At 41.4% G+C, this 14,968-nt stretch overlaps 1 protein-coding gene across 13 annotated transcripts in view; it reads right to left on the bottom strand.

The window, feature by feature from the left end:
• Positions 1-1,581: 1,581 nt before the first annotated feature.
• The window catches only part of AFF3 (AF4/FMR2 family member 3), a 607,218-nt gene continuing 593,831 nt past the window's right edge, over positions 1,582-14,968 (bottom strand). For all 13 annotated transcript variants that reach the window (XM_029232773.1, XM_029232776.1, XM_029232778.1 and 10 more), the window contains 5 exons: positions 12,890-12,961; positions 10,872-10,965; positions 8,490-8,539; positions 8,129-8,352; positions 1,582-5,253 (listed from right to left, as the gene is read on the bottom strand). In XM_029232773.1, coding sequence (XP_029088606.1) covers positions 5,132-5,253; positions 8,129-8,352; positions 8,490-8,539; positions 10,872-10,965; positions 12,890-12,961 — 562 coding nt within the window. In that variant the 3' untranslated portion in view covers positions 1,582-5,131. The remainder of the gene's footprint in view (positions 5,254-8,128; positions 8,353-8,489; positions 8,540-10,871; positions 10,966-12,889; positions 12,962-14,968) is intronic.

Genomic DNA, 14,968 nt, shown 5'->3' with positions numbered 1-14,968 from the left:
CTTCCTGGTGCTTAAAGACAAATGCTGATCCTTGTGTTGATTGGCAATTAGTAATTCATCCCTTAGATCAATGTGTTTAAAATTGGCTACACGAGGTGGATTTTCAAAGTAACACAGAGGGATTTAATCCCTTGATTCCCATTACTCGAGTCAGAGCTGTGAGTCTAAATCCCCTTGTAGCCGACCCCAAATTCACCCCCTGCTGCCTCAAGAGTGCCAATTAAATAAAATAAAAACCAAAACCGTGGTCAGATGTAATTCGTTTGAGAACAGAGTTTTATCATTTTCCTCATGCCAAGCAAACAAATGGACCCGTCTGATGACATATACAGAAGAATTCGGTTTGGACAAAGAGAACACAAATCTCAAGTCTGAACATTTCTTGTGCTGTCAGGAAGCTGTAATATTGAAAAACTGTGCTCTTCTGGGAATGGGAAGACAAGGAAATAAAACTCTGGCTCCAATTTGTTGGAAATGCAGTTTATGTTGTTGTTTTCTGTTTTTTTTTCACTTTCATTAAAAAAAAAAAGTCTTTCAAGACTCCACTTGATCCAGGTTTCATTGAAAATGGCTTACTTCTTAAAAATAGGATTCTGACGGGAACAGACTTCAGCTGAGTAGTAGGCAAAACTGCATAAGGGAAAGACAGCTCTTGAAAGACTATTGGGCGTTTCTTAGCCCAAACCACCTCTGAAAGAGTATTAAGCTCAGTGGTCTCTGGAGCAAGCAAAGCCAAGGACCCCGGCCAGGTCGTCTTTGGGATGAGGCGGTCTCCATGGTGACCGGAGCTAGGGTTCTGCTGTCGTATTTGAATCTAAGGATATAGGCTGGGTAAAGTGAAGTAACTGTTTTGTTTCTGTGGCTGTTTCTGCTTCTTTGTTTAGTTTAGTTTGGGGAGAAGGGGAATGAAAAAGGAGGGAGAGAAGAGTAAAAAAATGAGGTTAACAAAAAACCCTCCCACATCGGGGGGGGATACATCACGGAAAGCCACTGGTCTAATATGTCTATCTTCGTTAGTTCAAAATTCTCTCATTTCACTCAACCAAATATTGCCAGCATTATTCTACCATGTTGGTTAGAGTTGGAAAAACCAGGTAGACACAAGTCAGGGAGTTAACTTCTGTCATTATGGAATGATGAGTCAAACAGTGTCCCAGGGCTACTGGTTGGACAGGCATCAGTAAAGTCATCAAAACAAACACCTCAAGCTTCCTATGCAGTGTTTTCTGGGACAATGGGGGTGTGTTCTCACCCATGCGTGTGCGTTTGTATTCTCACACATGCATGTGCGTGTGTAAATATGCTGGGAAATGGGAAAGACAAATAGTAAACTATACTTACAATAAAGAAAAACATACTTTTTACCCCCATGAAAAATATCAGACTTATTAATGATAATCTGTGGAAGCTCCATTTAAAAATTTTATGAAACAACAAGGTCCATTCTAAAGAGATTATGAAATGGGGACCAGAATGCTTATTTGAATATATTTTTGATTCTGAAGTTTCCTTGTAAAAATATTCACAGAAATTGGTGGACATTTTTTTTTTTTTACGTACAACTCGATGCCTCTCATTTATAACATAAATCATTTAATGTAACATTTGCAACCTTAGAAAGGCAGACATAGTTAATCCAAGTCAGTTTATAAATTCCCATTTCACATGGATTAAAAACTGCAGATAAATTAAGTCACAATAATATCCTGTACATGCATTAAGGCTGGTGACTGCTAGAGTGTCTTGGGTATCTACAGACAGGAAATCACACACAGATTACTGGGTCTGAAGAGTGTCTACATCATTTAAAAAAATCTTCCTTTTTTTTTTTTTTTTTTTTTGGTGATACAGATTTCAACAGTAACTCTGGAAAACTGTGAAAAATGTTATTTAAAAATATATATGTATATACTACTGCACAGTTTCAAAGATGTGGTTCATAAATAAGGTTGGCTGCACTGATTAATCTGATAACAATTACTGCACTTCTGAGGTGATTTGAACACGTAGTGACTTATACTCAATATTAGGCACCAGTCATATCCTTCAGGCGTACTACAGTTTTATGTTAGCTGTATTGTACATATATATTTTTAAACGTATGCATTTATACAAACTGTGTATTATGTATGGGATGTCAGAAATGTACACATCACTGTTATATAATACACACATCATTGTTGCACATACGAGGGTACGTTTTAGTGCAGAAGGCTCATTGCATTGATTCCATGTTTTCAATCTAGTACACAATTTGTCAGCTCTTCAGATTTTTTTTTCCAGTACATTCCTCTTTAGACAGTGGGTCCGAGTTTCCCTTTGTGATTTGAAAGTTTCCAGCAATGTGTTTTAACTGAACCTCTCTTTCCAAGCACAATTCTGCACGTTAGTCTGATCTGTGTCGAATGGTAACAAATCCCACATTTTGATCAGGAATACATTTGGGTTCCTCTCTTTCAAAGATAACTCTAACAATTGTGATCCAGGTCCGTTCAGGTCATGGAGGGATAAGGCCAGTTGAACTTGTACTGAACTTCTGATGAAATAATGTCTTCAAATAGAAAAAAATGATGATAGACATTCTACGTTCAAATGGGAGACTCTCTAGAAGGATATACAGGAAAAGGATGAGCAGTGTTGTCTCTGGGGAATGGGACTGAATACTTCCTACTTTATACTTCTCTGTATTGTTCAAGTTTCTACCATGAGCATGTATTACTTTCATAACCAGAAAACACAAGAAAGATATTTCTACTTTGAACAAAGCTAACTAAAAGAAACCAGCAACGATGAGAAGATGCTTCCTTATCAAAAGCATCAATGCCAAAGCAAGGAAAAACCACTGCCACCACTGCCCCCGACATGCTCTACCAATGAAACAAAAGACACTGAGAATGGCGTGCTGTGACGGCCCCCAAATGACCAGCTTCACGTTTTGCTGGAAACGCGGCTCACCGAGCGCTGATGTGGTGCTGCTTGCACAACTGGCCAGAGGTCACCTGTGTGTTTAAATGGGTTTCACAGGTGAGCACATCACGTGAACACCACCACGAGGCCTGAGACTTGAAAGGTGGGGAAGACCAGAAAAGCACCCCAGGGATGCACCATGGACCCTGGGGGCCATCCCTTTTTGTGAGAGTCTGAACATTTCATCAGAATTCAGCAGGAGTGAGTACAACTAAGCCTCAGTCTTCCAGAAAAAAAAAAAAAAAAAAATTCAAAATGTCTTAAGTGAGACTCCAGTGGGATTGGGAACTCTAGCAACAATTAGTGAAAGGGATGTCAGAAGCACCTCAGTTGAATAAATGTAAAAAAGAAGTACTGTTAATATTTCCAGACGCTTAAAGGCCAACGCCAAATGCAAATTGCACAAAGCCTTCACTTGTTCATTTAAATGAATTTCAAATCACCAAAGCTACTCAATCATTTGTAAGGTTTTAAATCAGTGCTTAGAGCTAGGGGATGACAGCAATCTTATTTCCCACCTACAGATCAGGCTGACAAAGACATTAACACTGCAACCAAACCAATAAGACCATCAGTATCTGTTATAAACGTTTTGTGTTCCCATCACCTTGAGAAATGGATTGTTCCACATATCACATCACCTTTCTCAGGCCGTCTTGGGACAATTTTGTCAAGTGAGAGGCCTCAAGGTCATTGTTTTTGTTTTTAAAGTATAGGAAGTATATCCTCTTTTCCAGGAGTTTTTCTTTTTTTTTTTTTAACCGATATTTTTATATCCAAATATATTTAAGAAGATCAAATCTAGGGTATGACGAGAGACAATAAAAGAAATAAATTTCAGACAAAAACTGTAAACAAAGATGTCAAAAAAACTAAAATGTAAACTTAATTAAAAAAAAAAAGAAAGAAAAGAATCAAGGGCGAGCCGGAAACATACCAGACTGGTCGTTGCTACCCCAGACAGGACTGCGATCCTTGCAGGAATAACTTATTCTGTAGCAGCTTGCTAATCAAAGCCTGAAACACATCGCCCAGATCAAAACGCATTCAAGGCCCGCAGTGGCACTTTCCCCAAGAGTGAGAGGATTCGATAGAATCATGATAGCAAATAGTTTTTGGCCTGAGAAGCAACAGATACAGACCCAAGTGAACGGACATCCTAGGTAATGTCCTCATCTGGCCAAGACAACTGGTAAGAAAGCTATCATGGAAAGAAAACACTTGAAAAATATCGGCCGACAGACACCACGTGGCTCCACAGCCCCTGGGTCACAGTGGCAGGAAGAAGAAACACATGTGCCGGGCGGGCTCCTGGCGTGTGCAGGAGATTTCAATTACTCACTGAGCCCCCGCAAAGCAGTTGTTGCTGCTTTCATGTTGGTGAATTTTCAAAGACACTGAAGTTTTACCAAATCTCAGTGTCACGGTCATACTATTTTGCGGGGCAGGGCAGGGAAGGCCCGTGGGAGTCAATTCACTTGCTTTCTAACACGTTTAGTTGACAGTAAAGTTGGCTGGAAGGGGCAGGTACTAGACAAAAGGCAGGGTATTTGGTAACATGCAATCTAGTAAACGTCCACAAAAATAACTGACTTATTTTCATTATTCAATTACCCATGAATACACACAGTCAAAAAAATAATAACTGGGGGAGAGTATATTAATATTGAAAGTAATCAAAAGTATAAGAACTAAGATGATCTTAAGTGGCAGTCAAAAAGCTTTTGGTGTGCTGTATTGCACCTGGTTCACTAACCCATGAGATTTTCGTTGAATGTTCTAAGAAGTCATGGTTTAGCTTTGAACTAGAAAGTGTGTGTGTGTGTGTGTGTGTGTATGTATGTGTGTGTGTGTGTGTGTGTGTGTAAGCGTGTTTTCTCTAATCAGAAACGTCTGATCACTTTGTCTAGCCTGGGATTATGGAAACTAGACAAAGGAAACGTGTTCTAAAGAGCTGTGTATCTCACACACTTACACAGGCAGCTTTTCTACACCCACACATACAAACACACATGCCCTGGGAGAAAAGACCATTGTTCGATGCTGAGAAAATATTCACCGCCGTTTGAGAAATGCTGTGGCTGGGAACTTCAGGAGCACAGTGTCCAGAAATGTTGAGCCGTCCGTGAAGACAAGAGTGCCCTCCAGCCCGAAGGCGGGGCCCCTATGTCAGGTGGGTGCTGTTCCGCAGCCAGTGCAGGCCCTGCTGGGAGTACTGGACCAGGTGCTCCATGCTGCTGTGCAGGGTGACTGGCCCCATGAGCAGGTCCAGGTCATTGAAGAATTCTAGGGGACAGAGAGGGTCGTTAGAGGGACACACACTTGGTCCTCTTTATAAATCAAGCCTTCTCTGTCCCATCACTTGACATGAGCTCAACCTAACAAAATAAAGCCCCCGAGAGCTCACCTATATCCCAATAATCCCTCAACTGGCGACTTCTAATTCAAACGAGTGACATTTACAATCTTGAATTTAATGGATGCTGTGTGTTTTACATGTCATTTTTTCACTGTTCTGTAAGTACACTGATTTTAATAGATTTAACTCTTCATGTTTAAAATATGTACATGTATATAGACAGAGAGGAAAAATATGTATGTATTTTACTGAAATAATTCTGAATAAACAAAGGAAACATGGCATGGCAAAACCAAACTAAACCAAACCAAACCCAAATGAATGGCATTTATTTAGCCAAAGAGCAAAGAAAATGTACTTCCTCAGGCTGCATTCTCCTTGTGCAGTAATGCGTCCCACCCTGAACTTGGCCTGCAGCTCTGTCATCCCTTACACTGTCCTCAGCTGTGCTATGTGCTGAGCCCCTGTCGGGGGAGGGTGGGAGTCCGATGGAGGAGGCTCCAGGCTCCTGGAGACAAATCAGAGACGGGTTTTCCTTTCTTTTTTTTTTTTTTTTAATTTTATATTTATTTATTTGGCTGCACCATGCGGCATGCGGGATCTTAGTTCCCTGACCAGGGATTAAACCCGTGCCCCCTACAGTGGAAGCACGGAGTCTTAACTGCTGGACCGCCAGGGAAGTCCCTTTTTTTTTGGAGCATCCAGCTTGTTTAAATTGTCTTTTATTTTTATTTTACTGAAGTATAGTTGATTTACAATGTCGTGTTAGTTTCAGGATTCAGTTATACATATTCAGTTATATATCTATTCTTTTTCAGATTCTTTCCCCTTATAGGTTATTACAAAACGTTGAGTACAGTTAGTTCCCTGTGCTATACTGTAGGCCCTTGTTCACAGATGGGTTCTGAAACACCTCTACTGAGGTCACCTTCTAGCCCTTGGACATTCTCTGGGTTTGTCCTTTCCTTAAACATTTATTACTGCCAAGGCACTACACTAGGTGTAGGAGGGCAGAGGCAGGGGGTACACCGAGATGAAGAATGTGTAGGCTCTGCCGTCGCAGAGATCACGGTTTGGTGGCTCATAGACACGAATCAATTCATGTGGCTGCCAGGCTGCCCTAACTGGACCACTGAACAGCACTCCTTGAAAGTAAGAAGCTGGGAGTATTCTTTCAAAGGTGCTCTTGTACGTGCTGAATGAGGTCCTGCTGGGCAGGCTCCGAGAAGGGCCGGGAGGACAGCGTGGCAGGAGGTCAGGAGGAGAACAGGGGAGGAGAGGCAGGTCTGGGGAAGCCGTGCGGACTTTGCACTCGATGTGCAGCTCTGCTGAGGGACGGCTGGCAGCAGCTGGCAGTGCCATCTGGAGCCTGGCCTGCTCAGGCTCTCCCAAACTGGCCGTGGACATTTGTACATTTGTCCCTTCTGTTTCATCCACTTGTGACGCATCCACCCCACTCCATCTCAGCCACTCAACTACTGTTTGCTTTTCAAAACCCTGTTCTGTGCCAGCTCCTTTGGTGAGCCTGCTGGCCTCAGCCCCTGGCACTGACCTCCTTGGCACCCCACTGGATTTTCAGGGTGCCTCACCGCCGTACTACTGTTATGTCCTGTCTGGTTTCATTATCAATTTCACGTACCCAGGCCTATCTGTGCCACTGGTTCCTCATCTCATCATGGACATCCTGATCTTAGCCTCAGAGGCACATGTTACCATGGGAACAAAATTTGCATTTAATGGCTTAACAGTGAGCTCAGATTTACATTCTCACCCAGCACTGGAGAAAGAGTAGTAAATTGGTATAATCTTATGGGAGAAAGTTAATAATATACCAATACATATCTTAAAAGAATCTATACCTGTTGACCTCCACATTCTACTTCTACAACTCCCTCCTATGACAGGAATCAGAAATACGAACGACGACTGACATGAGGATACTTATCGTAACGTTATTTGTAACAGTGGGAAAAAACTGGAAGTAACACAAATGTCCAACAACAGGGGAATGGTTTGAGAAATCATGATACTTATGACTGCATACCTCTATTTCGAAAGTATTATAGAGTCATCATAAAAGGTGTTCCTGAATGAGTTAGTGACATGAGAAAATGCCTGATATAATGTAAAATGAAGAAAAGACAGGATGAAAAACTGTATATATACTATGATCTTATTTTGGTAAAAATCATGCATATTTGGAGAAAATGAGAAGCAATTTCAAAAGGTTTTTTTTTTTTCAATAGAATGTTGATAGTAGGTGTTCCTTAGTGACAAGATTACGGGTGATCAAAAAATTTTTTTCTCTATAGTTTTTTTGTACTTTACAAATTTAGCCACGGTAAACATGCATTCCTTTTGTAATCAGTAAAAACAAACATTATTTAAAAAGAAATACAGCTTACCCATCAAACACATTTCTTTTCAGTTGTGAGCAGCTATCACTTCAATGGCTAGCAACATTCATACTTATCAGTTAATTAACTCATCCAGTGTTTCAGATCCCCAACTGTGCTCTAGGCACTATGCAGGTCTTAGGAATACAGAGTTGAATAAAATGTAATCCCTACCTTTAAGGAGCTCACTGTCTGAAGGAAAAAAAACATGTGTGTGTGTTTATCTATATAATTTGTGTCTGTATCATTGGTACCTATATCATCTCTATCTCCATCTCTATCTCTGATCTTTCCCACAGTATAGACAGCTTCTACTACTTCTTCTTCGCCTGCTGATGCCCAAGGATCAGGGTGTCCCCCTGAGCTGTGGCTGAACTACGCACACGCTCCCCAGAGGCACACACACCTCTGTTCTCCTTGGCCAGGTTGTCCGCCATCTCCCAGTAGTCATAGCTGTGGAGAATGCTGTTGGTGATGCTGACGTGGTTGGCTGCCATCTGGTGGATGCGCTGTGGGATGCTGACGATGGTTGATGGGGACAGGGCGTTCCCATTGGAGAGGCTCCCCTGAGATCCCACGGAGCTGGTGGGGGAGGGGTTGGGAGACATGGGGGATGGGGTGCCAGTGCTCCTGGAAGGGGAGAGCATAGGAAAACGGGTGGAGAGGTTGGTAGGGCAGCCCCTCAGGGCACTGTAAGTAGAGGAGCACCTTACCCAGCGTCATGCAACACCTCATTTATCACCTTCACCTTGGAAAAATGAACTTACTTTCCACTGGCCCCCCATGGAGATGGGGCTTGGGCAGCTTTAGATGAATTCTGCAGGAAAATAAAAACATTGACAGTGAGTACCATCTGCTTGAGTTTAAACAGCCCACAACAACGTGTTCTCAGGTGACCGCTGAGAGAAGTAATGGCTGACGTTGTAGATAAAATGCAGATTCACAGAAATTGGATCTGGGGAGTTTTTAATTACCAGGCTATTGGCCTCCTCTCTGGAAGATAGTGGGAGGCAGCTGCCCCCTCCCACTGACACAGTGAGAATGTCTTATTTTTAAACGTAGGGCATATTTGCAGAAATCGTTGACATATATTTAATGCCTGAAAATATATGAGACATCAACTGTTACCATTTTTTTTTTTTTTTTTGCGGTACGCGGGCCTCTCACTGCTGTGGCCTCTCCCGTTGCGGAGCACAGGCTCCGGACGCGCAGGCTCAGCAGCCATGACTCACGGGCCCAGCCGCTCCGCGGCATGCGGGATCTTCCCGGACCGGGGCACGAACCCGCGTCCCCTGCATCGGCAGGTGGACTCTCAACCACTGCGCCACCAGGGAAGCCCAACTGTTACCATCTTAACTTACGAAGCTTAAAAGTATTTCTCTTAAACAAAGTTGCTCTTGAATGTTTCTAAAAGAACAGATTAAAATGTATTTCCTTAACAACAGTGAATTCAAAAATTCTGATTTACTTAAAATTCTGATATAGGATATGTTGCATGAGCCAGTTGTTTGCATCAGGCATTTAAAAGACATTTTTGCCTTTGGCGAGGAAAGCTTCTAAATGTACAGATAGATTTCCTCCCTGAGAGCCCAATAATGCTTTCTTGGACATAAGTCTATGAGACTGTTAAGGAGAGAATGGACTTTATAATATTGAATTTTCCCTTCCAGAGACAAGAAAATAGCCTCAGCCTGGTTCCCCAGAGACAAAGTGTTTCTTTTGGTTAAAAAGAACTTTATGAAGTGGTGACTGATTTTTAGTTTTTAGTGAAGGTGTCATCAAAATGGTAAGAAATGGCCTTACATGTGGGAATTTGGCAAAATCACCTTCAGGCCTCTTCCCCTACCACTGAAGTCCTGTGACTATAAGAAAAACATGGGTGGGGACAAAGGCCTTTTATTCAGAGCCAGCTGTACTGAGAAAACTCATTTTTTATGGACCAGTTAACACTGTTTCCTAAAGGTTTCATAATCTCTGAACTTTAAGTAGTATTTAAATAGCCTTTGATTTAGGGTATCTACCAATACCTTCTGGGGGAAGCTCTGATATTTAATTTGTATTCTCTATTCGTTCTGTACAGTTTCATGGACTGCCTACAGACATTAAGAACATCTTGGATCCCTTAATAGTTCTGCTGTAACCTCTGTGGCTTACAGAGTTCAGATTCCTTCTCTATTCAAGCGTTTTGCTTGACTGTAATAACTCTCTTTAGTATTAGCTCTTAGATTCTAAATTTTTGAAAACTACTTATCTTGACCTTAGGCACCCAAAGTAAAGGGAAAGGCTTAGTGTCAGTACTTGTCATTATGACTGACGACCGTCAATGGACCAAGACAGTGGCTTAGCTCCTGGTCACTGCATGCATGACCAGGAAGGAGACAGTATGCTGGGTGGACATCGCCCACGGAATGCCCAGCACAGCCGGCTCATCAGAGATCATTTCCAAGAAGTGGAGGTTGGGGATTAAAGATCGAAAATGATGCTTGTGTATCTGACAAACAGCCGGTGGAGGTAGAAATGGCATAATTTCTTGTTTCTACAGTCAAATGGGCAGTGAAGAGGCCCAGAAATCTCAGATGAATTATTCACAACAGTACATCAGAGGTTTTCTGGTCTTTTTTTCCCCCTTTTTTTCATTCTCCCAGTGAAAATGACTTCATTCCCTGAGATAGGTGAAAGTTAGCACGGTTTGCAATTCTATCCTTATACGTGCACATGGCTACTGTTCTAGTGTCTCTGGGTTCTAACAAGTCATTTCTTACCATTTAAAATAACACCTTTATGAAAAATTATATTAGCTACTGGAGATAGCTAAGAGGAAGTTCTAAGGAATTACTTCTCAGAGGAAGAAGCTCTAAGTGAACATGAGCAATTTATGTTAGCTATAAAGACGGATTTGCTAGGACACTGGGATAGGTAACGGGATCTTCTTTCTTTAGAGGCTATAAAAATACTTGGACACAGGCAGAGGGATAAATTAGATGGGCTCTCAAGGCCATCCTCTGAGCCCTGAACACGAGTATGTCATAAATGGGGTTTGTGTGGATATCAGCTCCTGTATTATCCCCAAAGCAATGGATTCTACCTTGAAAATGTCCTTGACAGGGAGACAACTGGGTACAACATGTTGCCTGTTAGCCAGACAGTACCTTGAAATAGTCGATAAGTGCTTTTGAATACTTTACAGCGTGATCCCTTTTGAGTCGAAACATCCGCCAGTACAGGAGAGCCAGGCATCGGTAACTGCAGCAGAAAAAGAGGAATAGCCCCCGAAAGTATGAGTGGGCCCTGGGCTAACAAGACTTAAAAACAATCTTGCTGTTCCAGGTGCACTCAAGGTCTATAACACGGTAGGCATATGACCTTCCTACCTGTTCAATGTAACTCAAAATTCCAAGGAGTTACTCCACAAGTATGTCACTTCATATAAAGAAATATGAATAAAAGAAGAATATATATAACTAAAGAATATAAATATGAAGACAGAAAGCAGCTTTACTGCTTCTTTGTTGGGACTGAGGGGCTTGGCATTTTCTTCTTCCACCACTAGGAGACAGTCTCTCTCCATGAGAGGAGGGAGGAGGCTCTAGCACACAGCTCTCACTGCTTGCTGGGTGAATTTCAGGGCACAACTACCTTATTCTGATTTGCCTTGACACCCTGGACTTCCGGCAGCGGCTTTGCTAAAAGAATAGCCAGCCCTTCCACCTGTTTTTATTCCCTTCACTACCACTGTACTGGACTATAATTAGTTCAAATAAAGTAACGGATATGAATGTATTTTATAAAAACCATACTGGGAGTAGTCACTATTTTATGTTACGGTTTATATATTTGTTATTTACATACTAGTATTCTATTTTATATAATATTAACGAATCATTGTTAATTTATTAATCCTATTAAGGAACTTAAAGTCTGAAAAGAGCACAGAAAGCATTTCCTGTGCCATACCCACTTTTTTTTAAACATCTTTATTGGAGTATAATTGCTTTACAATGTTGTTAGTTTCTGCTGTACAACAAAGTGAATCAGCTATACTTATACATATATCCCCATATCCCCTCCCTCTTGCGTCTCCCTCCCACCCTCCCTATCCCACCCCTCTAGGTGGTCACAAAGCCCCGAGCTGATCTCCCTGTGCTATGCGGCTGCTTCCCACTAGCTATCTATTTTACATTTGGTAGCGTATATATGTCCATGCCTCTCTCTCACTTCGTGAGAACACCAACATACCAAATACAGCTTAACAGTCTCTTACATTTTTTTTTCAATTTAAACTTTTCAGTTTATTTTAATACAAGTTTTAAAGGTTACTTTCCATTTACAGCTATTACAAAATATTGGCTGTATTCCCTGTGTTGTACAATACACCCTTGACCAAGAGTCTCTTCTTAGCGCACCAAACTCCAGAGGACGTGATGTTGCAAAACTAGTGTTTTCTCTTTTGTGTATGTTGCTGTTGTTGCTGTTATATTATTTTGAGATTCGATTCTCCAACTTGCAGATCAGGTTCTAGAGTGGAGTATGAAGCATCAGAGAAAAAGACACTTTGGCTTCCCATCACAGGAGGAACCAACAGAGAGGTGCCCTGTGATTTGAGGGAGTACTAAGGAGATGTCGAGGGGAAAATTATTATTATAATCATTATAATTGTCATCATTATAGAAAAAAACCTATTACGTGTTGATTAACATTTAAATATTGCTTTTATTATCAAAGTGGAATGAACTGCTCCTCAGTTTAATGTGTTGAGAACTTGAATACATCATCTTGATTCAGTTCTACTAATCCCACAGGTAAAGAGACAGATGAATTATCTTGATTGCCTCCAAAATGTTAAACACAAGAGATTACATTTGGCGCAATTCACATTCAAGTGATTAAAACACAGACTTACCTGATTTTAAGACACACACACACACACACACACACACACACACAGAAAAATGGGTCCTTGTGTCATGGACCTGTTGGTTTTCAATCACTGTGAATTCACCTCATGCCTAGGACGGCAGGGTGCAGGCTCTCCCTGGCCACCATGAGAACTGCCTTTGGTTTGGTGTGTCAGAAGCGCTAGGAAACCATCGTGCATTTCAGCACCTGGTTTGCCAGTGAAGATGTACAAGGCTGGGGAGGCTATTTTAATCTGATGTGAGGCACTTACCATAATGCAGCCAGCTGTTTATCCTCTGGTGTGGCATTGGGGCCTGAGTGGGTTTTTAGTCTCATAGCATACCTTAAAAAAAAAGGAAAGAAAAACAAAAAATTAAAGCTTTCTTATTAACAACAGAACATCTTCTAGGACGGAAGTTCTCTCTGCCCAACACTTAGTTTTTCATAGTGCTTGCTGACAGTTCTTTCCTAGAAGCCAGCTGAGGCTGCCCCATTTTCTCCAAGCATGACATGATTGTGATGACTAGAACAAAATGGCTTTTATGACCATCCAGCAGCTTTCTGCCCTTTAACAATACAAGTCCAAACGCTACAGATGGTCAAGAGTGGTATCAGTTCAAGCATTATCCACGTATATGGTGACACATCCATTTTTACAAATTCTGATTTATGGCTGAGCGGCTGACAAGATGGGAGCAAAGGTCAATCCTTCCAGGCCAATCTCCAAAAAAATGTTTATTCCTTGTACTCAGATGACTGCTTGGATTTATTCCTTTTTTATTGTTATGGAACTCTTTGACAGTAGTATAACTGTCCTGGATACATTAACTAGTAGATTTTATGAACTTTATTCAATCTCACTTATTTCTCTGAACCAGAGGTCTATGGCTGTTCCTTTCTCCAATAATATACCAAGTTACTTGCAGACTCTTGGACAGAGCTGAGGCAGTATATGGAATGGTCAGGGAGACCTGGGTTCAAGTCCTTACAGTTGTGAGAGCTTAGACAAATTAACGGCTTTAAGCCTCCATTTCCTTATTTATAAAGTAAGATGAGTACTGTGGATCCCATAGCATTGCTGTAAGGATTAAGTGAGATAGTGTTTGTAAAGTTCTTGGCATAGTGGGCTGGCTTATTGCAAATTGCTCAAGAAATGATACTGTTATTACACTATCTCCACAGCATGCAGACTTGTAGTGGTTTTTTTTTTTTTAAATTTATTTATTTTTGGCTGTGTTGGGTCTTCGTTGCAGTGCGTGGGCTTCTCGTCGCGGTGGCTTCTCTTGCTGCGGAGCACGGGCTCTAGGCGTGCGGGCTTCAGTAGTTGTGGCACGTGGGCTCAGTAGTTATGGCTCGCAGGTCTAGAGCGCAGGCTCAGTAGTCGTGGCACACGGGCTCAGTTGCTCTGCTGCATGTGGGATCTTCCCAGACCAGGGCTTGAAGCTGTGTCTCCTGCATTGGCAGGTGGATTCTTAATTACCATGCCACCAGGGAAGTCCCTTGTAGTGTTTCTGAGTGTATCTCTTTGCTTAGTTTTCATAGTGGTTTCTCCGGGTATTACAAGATACATATGTGACTCATCACAATTTATTGGTATCAATATTTTCTACTTTGCTTGAAGAGTTGAAACCTTACTTCCATGTCACTGCTTTTAAATAACATTGTCTTGAGCATCACATGGTGGTATAATTTTTGTTTCAATCATCAACTATGATTTATAAAACTCATGAGGAGGATACTTTATTGCATGTACCCATAGTTCTGCTCTTATGTTGTTTTTCCTTCCCTCCTGTTGGTCCAAGATTCCTTCTTTTGTCACTTCCTTTCTGTTTGAGAAACTTCCTTTAGCCAACCTTTAAAGGTAGGTCTGTTAGAAACAAAGTCTTTTCGTTTTCCTTAGTCTGAGAATGTTTTTATTTCCTCTTTATTCCTGAAGAATGAAGTCTCACTGAATCTAGAGTTCACAGTTTGACAGTTTTTTTCTTTCAGCATTTAAAAAATGTTGTGCCACTCCCTTCTGGCTTCCATGGTTTCAGATAAGAAGTCAGCTGTTATCTGAATTGGTGTCCCCCTGTGGGTAATGTGTCATTCCTCTCTCATTGCTTTCAGGATTTTTTTTTTTTCCTTTGTTTTTAGTTTTCAGAAATGTAGTTTTGATGTGTCTTGGCATGCCTTGCTTTGGCTGTTTATGCTGTTTGGGTTTTTCTCCACTTCTTGAACCTGTAGGTTTATGTCTTTTGCCAAATTTAGCAAGTTTCAGCCATTACTTCTTCAAAATATCTTTCAGTTCCATTCTCTCCCTCTCCTTCTGGGACTCCAATATTGACATGGAGGTTCTATTGTCATTGTG

The sequence above is a fragment of the Monodon monoceros genome, unplaced genomic scaffold (assembly GCF_005190385.1).
Source record: "Monodon monoceros isolate NGI ecotype Baffin Bay Population unplaced genomic scaffold, NGI_Narwhal_1 Super_Scaffold_19, whole genome shotgun sequence".
NCBI classification, from domain to species: Eukaryota; Metazoa; Chordata; class Mammalia; order Artiodactyla; family Monodontidae; genus Monodon; species Monodon monoceros.
Note: the sequence above shows the minus strand (reverse complement) of the source record. Positions and strands in the feature narration are given on the sequence as shown.